The 12,385-nt window shown below is 33.6% G+C and overlaps 1 protein-coding gene across 2 annotated transcripts in view; it reads left to right on the top strand.

The window, feature by feature from the left end:
* The window catches only part of THOC1 (THO complex subunit 1), a 55,166-nt gene that overhangs the window by 9,348 nt on the left and 33,433 nt on the right, over nucleotides 1-12,385 (top strand). For both annotated transcript variants that reach the window (XM_008537993.2, XM_070629736.1), the window contains exons 7-9: nucleotides 119-214; nucleotides 6,554-6,636; nucleotides 8,751-8,824. In XM_008537993.2, the coding sequence (XP_008536215.1) occupies nucleotides 119-214; nucleotides 6,554-6,636; nucleotides 8,751-8,824 (253 nt within the window). The remainder of the gene's footprint in view (nucleotides 1-118; nucleotides 215-6,553; nucleotides 6,637-8,750; nucleotides 8,825-12,385) is intronic.

Genomic DNA, 12,385 nt, shown 5'->3' with positions numbered 1-12,385 from the left:
TTTGGGAACTACTGCTTTAGGAAAATACTCTTGACAAACTGGTTAAGAAACCTGGGTATGGTTGTAATAAACAAAGAATGATCTCTTCTGTGTAACCTTCATTTCTATGTATTATTAGATCTCCTAAGAAGATTATCAAAATCCCAGAATACAGTCTTCTGTGGCCGAATTCAACTCTTTTTGGCCAGGCTTTTCCCTTTATCTGAGAAATCAGGTAAGCTTTTATACATTAAACAAATGTTTTGTAAGAAAATCTTTCCCAATTTTTAATGGATTAGGATCTGCCATGATGCTAACAAGAAAAATGGTTCTAAAAATTCAAAGGATAGCATAGAAAATTGTCACTTTATTTTCTTTTACTTGTAAATAGCTATACTGGTTCTGCTGTATAACACAGGTAATCCTTAAATAAGGTCGTTGATTTTGTCTTTAAATTCAGAGCTTACTAATAATGATGTGTAGTTGAGTCACACTGAAATATGTAGATATGAACCAGTGTTTTCATTTTATTTCATAATGTATGCTTATTTTTCTGCTTCCATTTTCTCCCTCAATCACCACTGTTTAGCCACATTTTACTTCCTTTCATTTCTTTTACCATTTTTTACTGTGAAATATAACAGTCATATAGAAAAGTGCATAAAGTAAATGTATAGCATACTAATTATGAAGCAAGTACTTATCCAGGTCAGAAATGTAACATTGCCTGTACTCCAGAGTCCTCCCCCCCGCAATCTGTTCAAATATGCCAGATTTTAATATCTCTTTGCTTCAGTCTTTCCTTCTTAATTTTAGTGTGATACACTCTACCTACTTCATATGTTGTAAAAGTTAAATGAATTAAAATATGTGAAGAGCTTATGACAATGCCTACATGTGGTAAGACCTATACTATATATTAGCAGTGGTTTTTATGTGCTTTCTTTTTGTCATGCTAGATCTATGTTGTTTTTGTTTTTTCCTACCTATTTAATGTGGTCAGGATTTAGATTTACGAAGGTATTTACCACTTGTATTTCTGACCTCTATCTATGATCATTTCCCCTTTAGATTTTTCGTCAGTGCAGATCTGTGTTTTGGTCTGAAAATCTTTATTACTTTATTCTTGAAGAATGTTTTCAGTGGATATAAGAGTCTAGGTTGGCACTAGATACAGAATTTCATTTTTTAGGAGATAATCATAATCGTACTTTGTCTTCTATCTCCCATTGTTCTGTAGACAAGTCAAATGTCAGTTTAACTCCTTTGAAGACAATCTAGATTTTTTCCTCTATTTGTTCTTGAGGTTTTTTTGGTGTTTTTTTTTTCAGTTTTGCTACGATGTATCCAAGCATAGATTTCTTTTTATTTATCATGCTCAGATTTGTGAGTATCTTGAATCTGTGGATTGATGTCCTTAATTTAGTTTGTAAAAATTTTAGCCATTATCTCTTCAAATATTGTGTATGCCTCTTGTTCTCTTTCTGGAACTCCAGTAAACATCCTTATACCTTCACACTATATCCTCTGTCTCTTACACTTTCTATACTTTCATCTTTGTCTCTTTCCCTCACTTTCTGAATAATTTCTTCAGGTATGTTTTATAGTTCACTACTTCTCTCTTCAGCTATGAATAATCAGCTGCTAAATGAGTTCTAAACTTCCATTATTGATTTGTCATGTCTAGAAGTTGTCTTTTAAGTCTGGTATGTCACTTTTTAGTTTCTTATTCCCTACTGATATTTTCAAGTTTGTTTTTTAACCAGGCTAAGCATTGTTATTTTTATCTTCTGTGTCTGATACTTTCAGTATCTTAAGTCTCCATGGGTCTGCCTCTAGTGTCTGCTTCTACTGTTTCTCACTCATGATGTCTTATCTTTTTATGTGCCTGGTTAATTTTGGATGTTATATTTGTGAAGATATTTGAAGGAAAAATTCTGAGGCCTAGGAAAGACACCTTTCTCCAGATAATTTTCATTACTTCTGCTAGGTGTCTTTGGAAAGGGGCTACCACAAGTCCAAGATTACTTTAATCCAGCCCAGCTCAAGGCCTGTGATTCCTTAGATCATCGAGAAGACTTGGCACTGGACTGCAATTTCATATAGCCTTACCTGAGACTGCAGCCCTCTGCGCTCCCAGCCTTGAAGATGGTTGGGGTGGGATTTAGATTCCCCACCTTCCTTGGGCTCAGAAATTTACTTTTATCATCCTAGCTTCAGGAAGCTGCTAAAAGAGTAGCTCAGTTTTGCAGCTGATTCCTCCTGTTTGGCAGATGTCCTCAGGAAAGAAGTGGCTTTGAGTGCTGATGATGCATTGCTTATCTTTCTTGCCTTCTGGATTTTTGCCATATATTCCTTACTATCTTGTCAGCTCTTTACCATTTTTGTGAAAACGTTTTTCTGTTTCATTGACCAGAACAGTGCTATGAATGTGGTTTGTGCTCTATAAATATTTATAGATTAATGGAATTTATGCAAGTTTTTAGTTATCCTTAGTGGGAGGGTTAATCTGAATTAATTAACTAGACTTCAATTACCAGAAACTCACCTTTTTTTATTACTTTTTTTAACAGCTTTTTTGAGATGTGAATTCATGTACCATAGGATTCACCATTTAAAGTGTACAATTCATTGTTTTTTAGTGTATTCACAGAGTTGTACAACCATCATTACAGTTAATGTTAGAACATTTTTCCTTCTAAAAGGAACTCCATATTCGTTAACTGTCACTCCCCACTTCCCTCCATCCTTACCCTCTCCCCCAAACCCTAAACAACCATTAAAGTACTTATTGATCTCTGTAGACTTTCCTATTCTGGACATTTGAAAAATGGAATACAATGTGTGGTCTTTTGTGACTGGCCTTTTTTAATTTCACATAATATTTTCAGGGTTCATCTGTGTGGTAGCATGTATCAGTAGGTCATTCCTTTTTATGACCAAATAATATTGTCTATATGAATACACTACATTTTGTTTATCCATTCATCAGTTGATGAACAGTTGGGTTGTTTCTACTTTTTGGCTACTGTGAATAATGCTGCTGTGAATATTTGTGTACAAGTTTTTGTGTGGATGTATGTTTTCACCTCTCTTGGGCATATACCTAGAGTAGAATCGCTGGGTCATATGATAACTCTGTTTTAATTTCTCCTGGGTATATATCTAAGAATAGAATTACTGGATCATATGATAACTCTGTATTTAAATTCTTGAGGAACTACCAAACTGTTTTTCAAAGAGACTGCGCCATTTTACAATCCTACATCATCAACACATGTAGGTTCCAATTTCTCCATATCCTTGTTAACACTTATTATTGTCCGTCTTTTTTATTATAGCCATCCTGGTGGGTATAAAGTGGTATCTGATTGTGATTTTGATTTGCATTTTCTGAATGACTGAAGATTGTAAGCATCTTTTCATGTGCTTACTAGTCACTTGTATGTCTTCCTTAAAGACATGTCAATTCAGATTCTTTGCCTATTTTTAAAATTGGGTTGTCCTTTTATTAAAATAGTTATATGAGTTCTTTTTATATTCTAGATAACTAGCGTTTTATCAGATATATAATTTACAAACATTTTCTCTCATTCTGTGGATTGCCTTTTCACTTTCTTGATAGTATCATTTACAGCACAAAAGTTTTAAATTTTTATGAAATTTAATATATTTCTTTTGTTGCTTGTGCTCTTGGTGTCATTTCTAAAAAACCATTGCCTAACACAAGGTCACAAAGATTTACTCTGTTTTCTTCTAAGGGTTTTAGCTCTTACATTTAGGTCTCTGATCCATTTTGAGTTAATTTTTGTATATGGTGTGAGGTAGGGGTCCAATTTCATTCTTTTGTGTGTGGATACTCAGTTGTCCCAGCACCATTTGTTGAAAAAACTATTCTTTCCCCCATTGAATTGGCATCTCACCTTCTTTATGCCTTCAAAATACAAGATCAATTGAACTTTAGGGCCTTGGCACTAACTCTTTCCTCTGTTTGTAATCATTTTGTTGTTATTGTCGTATTACTGACTTTTGCTGTCACTCAATCTCAGTTTAAATTTCACTTCCTCAGTGAGGCTCTCTTTGAGCATCTAATCTAAACCTGCCACCAGTCACTCATTATCATCACCTGATTTCAAATCTCTTCTTAGCATTTAACACTGTCTGGCATTTTCAGTGTGTTTATGTTGTTCACCTCTGTATTCTGCGTGCCTAGAACAGTGCTAAACACCTAGTCGCCATTTAAATGTGTGATGAATGAAGGCTCTATCTCTTTGTGAAATGAAATATGCCCCTTCACAAGTACTAATTTGTGATTTCTTTTTCTGGAATTTATAGATGTAAGAACAAGGTTTCAATTCCCAGCCATTCTTTTGTCCTTCCTGGTTATCTGCAGCCTCCAAGCTCATTTTTTTTTTTTAACATTTTAGACTTCTTTTTCAATGTACTGCATTTCTAAACTGACAAGACATAGAGAAACCACTTTTTCTTTCTCTTATTAACTAGTTAAAAGACTAACAATATATGGCTAAAAGTAACTTTATATATATTGTTTAGTAAATTACATTTTTAATTGTTTTTTAAATTATAAAAGTAACACAACCTTATTTCCGAAAATTTGGAAAATGAAGGAAAAAACTGTAATCAATCCTACCACCCTAACATAAGCTAGGTTGACATTTTGAGATGTCTCTTTTCTTTTTTTTAACATTTATAGATGCTTGTGATTCATTAGGGTGTATTCCAAGACTTTCAGAAAGCCCTTTTAGCATGTAATTTACCAATTAAATGTTGTGACACATGACTGAAATTTTTAACTTATGAGAATTATGTCATGTGCTATATTGAGTAATAGTTAGAGAACAAAGGTATTTTAAGTAGACAGTGCTGAATGGTCACCCAGGTTCATTCACCAGCTTAATGATTTGATCTAGCATGCTAGATTTTTTTTTGACTTTTTGTTTTGAAATAACTTTAGACTTAAAGAAGAGTTACAAAGGTATAGAGAGTACCTGAATAACCTTCACCTAGTGCTGACCTCTTACATAACCACAGTACAGTTATCAAAACTAAGAAATCAACATTGATACAGCCCTAACTACAGACTTTATTTGGATTTTACCAATTTTATCACTACTTTCTTTTTTCTGGTTAAGGATTCAATCCAGGATCCCACGTTGCATTTAGTTGTCGTGTTGCTTTAATCTCCCTAGTCAGTGACAGTTCCTCAATCTTTGCTTGTTTTTGTCATGACCTTGACTCTTTTGAAGAATACTAGTCAAATATTTTGTAGAATGCCCTTCAGTTTAGGTTTGTCTGGTGCTTTTTCCTAATTAGATTAAGGTTATGGATTTGGGGGAAGAAGACTACAGAGGTGATACGCCCTTCTCAGTGCATCATTTCTACTGGTGTTCTATGTCTTATTCCGGGTGATGTATCCTTGGTAACTTGGTTAAGATATTATCCTTGATCAGCATATTTCTCTGCTGCCAAGTTACTGCTTTTCTCTTTGTGATTAATCAGTATTTGGAAGGAGATACTTTGGGGCTATGCAAATATTGTTTCTTCCCTAGGCCTTGGCCCACTGATTTTGGTAGTGGTCCTCTGGATCTTGTCTGCAGTGATTATTATTAGGTTGCCCTGGTAGTGATTTTCTGTTTCTCTCATTCCTTCTGCATTTATTAATTGAGAATCTTCTATAAGGAAGAGTTGTCTCTTCTCCCTTATTTACTTATTAATTCAATCATCTTTTTCAATATGAACTCATGGATATTTGGTTTATTTTCTGGGTTATAATCCCACAGTATCATTATTGTTGTTCAAACTGTTTTATTTTGCCCATTGAGAGCTCTTTCAAGTTTCCCTGGAGCCCTGGAATCAGCCAGCTCTCCAAAAGGCCTGATTCATTTTATTTAAGAGTAGTATTTAGAAGCCAAGATCTGGGCCCTAGATATGCTGATTGCTACTGGAGTATCACTGCTTCTAGACCCTCTCAGTGGACAGAACCAGGAAAGTTACTTATGTGTACTAACCCATGAATACATGAGCATCTATATTTATTTCTGAATCTGTCTGTCTGTATTTTTTTTAATGGCCAACAACAAAAACCATGAGATCTTACTGGTACTTCTGTGTCTATTTCAGCACCAATAGACCTTCTTGTTTGTAACTTCTTTTCTGACATTGAGAAACTTGGCTTTCTCGTTAACTACAATATATTTATTATAAATATTGCTATATAGTCTTTTTGGTTAATACAATTTTTATTTGTGCTTCAGCAAAATTATAAATTATTATGTATTGCGTTTTGTAAAATTGTTCTTGAATATTCATAAATAACAAGGATCGACTATGTTTATTCTAATATATTTAGAATCCTGTGTACTTGAAAGACACCTTTAAGAAATGATTTTTAGAAAAGATTTGAAAATCGTGTGATGTTACTTCTGACTTGATCTGCTTACTTATGGATTTATCATTTTATGTGTCTTGGTTATGTGAAAGCAAAGTAATATTCTTAAAGAAGTTTAGGCATTTGGTAGATTTGCTTTTAAGGCTTTTTTTTTTTTTTTAATAGGTCTTAACTTGCAGAGTCAGTTTAATCTGGAAAATGTCACTGTTTTCAATACCAATGAGCAGGAAAGCACCTTGGGTCAGAAGGTGAGACTGATATTAAATCTAACAGAACATATTTGTAAGTTTGTTATTGAGATAAATGATATGAATGGGTCTTTCAGGTCATCAAAAATTTTTAAACTTTTATTTCTGGTTTATAGAAATAATATTTATGCTGTGTAAAAAAGTACAAAGAAAACAGAAATATTTAAAATAGAAAGTAGAGCTACCCCATAATCCAAGGCTCCACAGATAGCCACTGTTATCATTCTCTGTCTATCCTTTCAGGATTTTTTGTGTATATGAAGTCATACAATACATACTGTTCTCAAACTCACTTTCTTCTTTTAACAGTATAAAATGGATGCATTTCTGCATCAGTACATTTAGATCTGTCTCAGTGTCTTAATGACTCATGATGAGTCTGTAGATATATTACAATCCCTTGTCAGAGGTCATTTAGATAATCTCTAATAGTGAAAAATTGTTAACAGCATTAACAGGGAATAGTCTTGTGTATATCATTGCTAAATTATGCAGGTGTCTCCTTACGATAAATTCCAATAAGTGAAATTGCTGTGTCAAAATATATACATATATCAAATTTTTATAGCTATTGCCCAGTTACTTCTCAAAAAGATTGTACCCATTTATTTATTCTACCCCCAGTGGCACATGGAGAATGCCTGCACATTTTCCCACATCAAGAATTATCAGTGTTTAAAAATCTTTGCTTATTTGGTATATACTTCAAAAGTGAGTCTTTGTTTTAACTAACATTTTCTTGGTTATTAATGAAATCGAGGGACTTACTGTATGTTTACTGGGATGTGTTTTTCTTCTGTGTTGTTAGAAGCAGTGAGGAAGAGAATTGCCTGTTAATGCTGTTTGCCCATTTTACTGTTGAAATGTCTTTTTCTTATTGATGTGTAGAAACTCATTATATAGAATATTATTAACTCATTACCAACCATATGTTGATATGTTTTTTCTCAGTTTATAATTTTTCTTATAATTTTTATTTATGGTGCCTTTCCTATATAGAACTTTTAAATTGGATGTAATATTAACATTTGTTGGTCTTTTGTTTTATTGTTCCTAACCTTGTAGCATGCTAAAAGCTTCCACTTCACAAGATTATATAATTCCCTTTGTTTTCTTCTGCTTTTATGATTTTATTTTTTTCTTTTAAATCTTTAACCCAGCAGGAATGTTGGAGTTTTGAATAAATTGCATTATAATTTTATTTTTTTCCAAATGGCAAGCCAGTTATTTCAGAACCACTTGTTAAATACTCCATTTGCCCACTGATTTTTTAAAGGCCATCAGTTATAATCAACTTTATTTTTAGAAACTATTTATGATACATCCTGAAGACAGTCCCGAGTTGACAAGTTTCTGGAGATTCTGTACCTACTTGTCATTTAGTAGCAAGTGATAAAATTTAAGAAATTATTAATTAGATGTATCTGATATCTCTCTGTAAATTAATCAGACTACTTTATGTATTTTATTCCTTAAAGTGAAATCATTATCAATTTGGAAATGATGCTGACTTTGCTTAAGAGTTTTCAAAATCTTGTCTTTCATCTTTATGTATTTAGATACTTCTTGGACTGTTCCATGTAAACTTGCTATTTTGAAATTTTCAATATAGAGCTGGATACCCAGCATATCCTAAAGTGTTCCCAGTTAATAAGTGTTCTCTGCAGGGGTAGGGGAGAATCTCCATCGTCAAAGTTAGGGACAAAAACAACTTAAATTCACTTTAAGCATTATTTACTTTAGTTCTTAGAGTCCTTAATGTACTTATGATCCTCTCAGTTCTGTAAAAGATCATTGTATGTATTTCCAAAATGTATTTTGCCATAGACCCTTTATTTCCAGAGAGAATCTACTGACCATATTTTGAGAAATACCAGTTTAAAACTTTCCACTATGTCTTCATGACTATCTTATTGTCATACTGCTCTTAAATTCTTGTATCCCTGTCATATAGAATTCCCATTGCCTTAAAGATTAACTGTAGGTCTAGATAGTTACTGTGACTAAACTTCTCTAGTAATGGTTGTCTAGCAGTATGTGAATAACATTATTCCAGTGTTTACTTTCTGCGTGACAGCTGCTTCATGACAGGCTGTAAATATTTTTAAATTTAGCACACTGAGGATAGAGAAGAAGGAATGGATGTAGAAGAAGGTGAAATGGGAGATGATGAAGCTCCAACAACTTGGTGAGTTTTTAGAAGTTCAGATTTCTTGATTTACAAAGATAATTTCTCAATGACTTATCAAGTACTAGATAGAGAATGTAGACAAGGAGGAAGGAAATCATCTTCTCCATTTATTTTACGTGTAACTTTCATGTATATGACTTAAAATTGTAAATCCTAAATCATTGATGGACTGTGTCAGTTGATTTCTGAATTATGTTCAGACACTTCGTTGTTTGCATAGCCTACTTTGTATATATTTCTAATATTTGAAAAGCCAACCTAGGCACTCCTCCCTTCTTCCTTCCATTTAACTTTGTAGACGCGCTATCTATGGATATTGGGCTGACTTTTAAATGAAGTGGGAGGGATAAGAAACTTCCTTTCTCTTTTATCTCTTCCTGTCCCCTACCATCACTGTTTCTTATCCCATCCTCTATGACCCTGTGCTTTCTTTCCAAATAATTTCTTCCTAGTGCTGGTTAGAAGCAATGAGGACGAGAAAGGGAAGGTGTAAAGGAAAACTTACAGTAGCACTCTTCCAGGTGTCCCAGGAGACTCAAGTTATCATCCTCAGCTGCAATTGAAAGAATTTCCAGAAGATCAAAAAGAGGTTCCTCTATCTGCACAGGGAGATGTATTCCTGATATCCCAAATTTCAAATTCAAACACATATCCCCAAAGAAACATTCCAAGTAGTGTGGCTCCAGGCTAAATTCCAGTATTTCCTAGTCATATAACATTGAGCAAACTACTTAACCTCCCTGCAACTCAGTTTTAGAGTCTTTAAAATATAGTAATGCCCCTACTTGTTATAGTTGTGAGACGAATAAATGAGATGCTAATCAGAAATGGTCTGTTAAGGCACTCGGTAGTTATCCTTATCATCACTGTACTTATGGATGTTATGTACAATGATATATGGAAAGTGCTTAGAACAGTGTCTGTTCAGTGTCCAGTAGCTATTATTATCAGCTATGGTTTTTTGAGTATTTTTTTCCAGAGACCTATTTGCTCATGTGTGTTATGCATAAAATAGACTTTTGTGGTCGGGCCTGGACAACATGAGGGCGCTGGGCCAAGATATTAGGCTCCAAGATGACAAGTCACCTGAGATGTAAACAGAGCCCCACAGACAAACTCTGCCCAATGCAGTTTTTTTTAAACTCTGCCTAAGTCTGCGTAGCCCCATTGATTATGTTCATAAACTAGTCACAGCTGCAGGAAAATCACTTAAACAGGACTCAGCACTCAGCTGCTGCTCAGTCTGTCACAATCACTATTTTTTGAGTAGAGGAAGAAATTGTATGAGGAATTATTTTGTGACCAGACCATACCACCAAACTGTCTTAGGCACTATAATTTACAAAGAACACATTACTCATGTATTATCTACCATATGAAGTCCATTTTAGATTTGGCTCAAATACATCAATAAAAATTATTGTATTAAAAAAATTCCAGTGTGTAAAGTCCTATAAAATCGTCAGCTCAACATTTAAAAAATGCCATTTTACAGAGAATCTTGGTTAAAACATTGGGGCTTGCCCAGTGGTGTAGTGGTTAAGTTCTCACACTCCACTTTGGCAGCCCAGGGTTCACAGGTTCAAATCCTGGGCATAGACCTGCACACTGCTCATCAAGCCATACTGTGGCAGTGTCCCACATAGAAAATAGAGGAAGATTGGCACAGATGTTAGCTCAGGGCCAATCTTCCTCACCAAAATAAATAGTTACAAAACATTCTATTTTAGATGGAAACTCTCACCCTAACTTGTTACTGTTTGGGTAAACAATAAGTAGTTACATTTGCTTTGTGTGGATAAATATAAAATCCAAAAGTATCTGTGGAATGGTGAAGGTGGAAGGCAAATTGCAGTGAGTTGAAACATGAAAGGAAGGTAAGGAAGTAGTAACGTTAAATGTAGACAACCCTTTCAAGTTTAGCCATGAAGGAAAAGAGAGAGGGACAGCATGTAGTGGAGAGGAAAAGAACCATCGAGGGGAAGGATTTCTTTTTAAATATATTAGTGCCTCAACTATAAAAATTTCCTAGCAGTATTATATTAATGCTAGTTTAAAATCTATTCTGTGAGGCACCTCAAACACATACCAGGCGAACTAAAGGTAAAAGGAGAAAGATCAGAAGGCTTTACAGGTAGGAGATGATAATTAGCAACTTAGAATAAGATTGTTGTTGGTATCAAACATTAAATTAAATGTGAGCTTCCTGGCAACTGAGACAAAAAGGGATATATAATGGTTCCATAATTCTCATTCTGTGATTAGATGTAGCCTTCCATTTTTCTTAAGAGACAAACTTTGCTGGTACTACATTTTGAGAGATATTTACTGTATTCTTAGATGTGGTAACTGAGTAACGTTGTGTGTGTGTGTAACGTGTGTGTATGTGCATGTAAGTATACATATATATGAAATCTTCAAAAGCAGTTTTTCAAAAACATTGTTTTATTAAGTGTATGGAACTGTACAAATAATTGGTTATAGTGTTATTTCATGGATATAAATAATTTCTATGTGGCTTTTTCTTTTTCCAATTTACTTTCACATTTTGGAAAATGTTCTTTCTGTGGCTTTTTTTTCTTTTTTTTTTAAACCTGATCCATAGAAAACCCAGCCTTATAATCTTATTGTTGTAAATCAATGAAATTGCTTTTAATTATAGAAAGATTGATGTTCAGATAATTGTTTTCAAGGTTGTTTGTTTCTAGGGGAGAGTGTAAAAAGAATGAAAGTTAACATGCTTCCTAGATTCTTTGATAAAACTTTTGACAGGAGCTAGATTTTGGCCAATTAAAAGTTGCCAATATTCTTCATTATTGATTTGAAGCAGGATCCACATGCTTCAGATACTAGTGGTTGATCTAGCAAAGTTAGCATTCTTTTATCAAAATTAGCTAAGTTTGCTAAATTATTTACCTGACTTTACACATAAATCAAAGCCATTATAATCTGGGTGTATACGTAAGCATAATTTCAAGCCTCTTTTGTAAAATAAAGTGCATGAATTTTGTGGCTGCTGTTTCCTTGCAGACCAAGGGCTTTTTCAATTATGTCCAAGTTCACAGCCCTGTTCCAGGCAGTTAAAGTTGTCAAAAGTGTGAATGTAAGATAGGTGGTGTGTTGCTATGTGTATATATAGTGTGTATGTTTTTAGATGTGTGTGCTTTTCTTGAACTGATGTGCCAATTGATATAAATTTAAACTATTCTTTAAATGGATATTTCATGATATTGACTTATAGTTTGTAATCTTAACCATATGAATTAAATTCCTGTGGTGAGATTCTTTATCAAATGTGCTTCTATATGTTTTACTAAAATATTTTTCCCTTTGTTCTTTCTTAGATCACTAACAGACCTTTTCAGATTTTTTTGTAGAAAACTGAATTTTATACTACCAAATTTTTTTATACTTTTCTACTCTAACCTCCTTATTTTATATACAAAGAAAAAAGGTATTTTTCACTCTTTTAAACATTAACTCCCCCTAAAAAATTTTTTTACAAAGTATGTGGTAAAAAATTATACTCACTTTATTTTATTATAACCCTTTAAAAAG

Source organism: Equus przewalskii, chromosome 7 (assembly GCF_037783145.1).
Source record: "Equus przewalskii isolate Varuska chromosome 7, EquPr2, whole genome shotgun sequence".
Classification (NCBI taxonomy): domain Eukaryota; kingdom Metazoa; phylum Chordata; class Mammalia; order Perissodactyla; family Equidae; genus Equus; species Equus przewalskii.
This window is presented reverse-complemented; position numbering and strand designations above follow the sequence as displayed.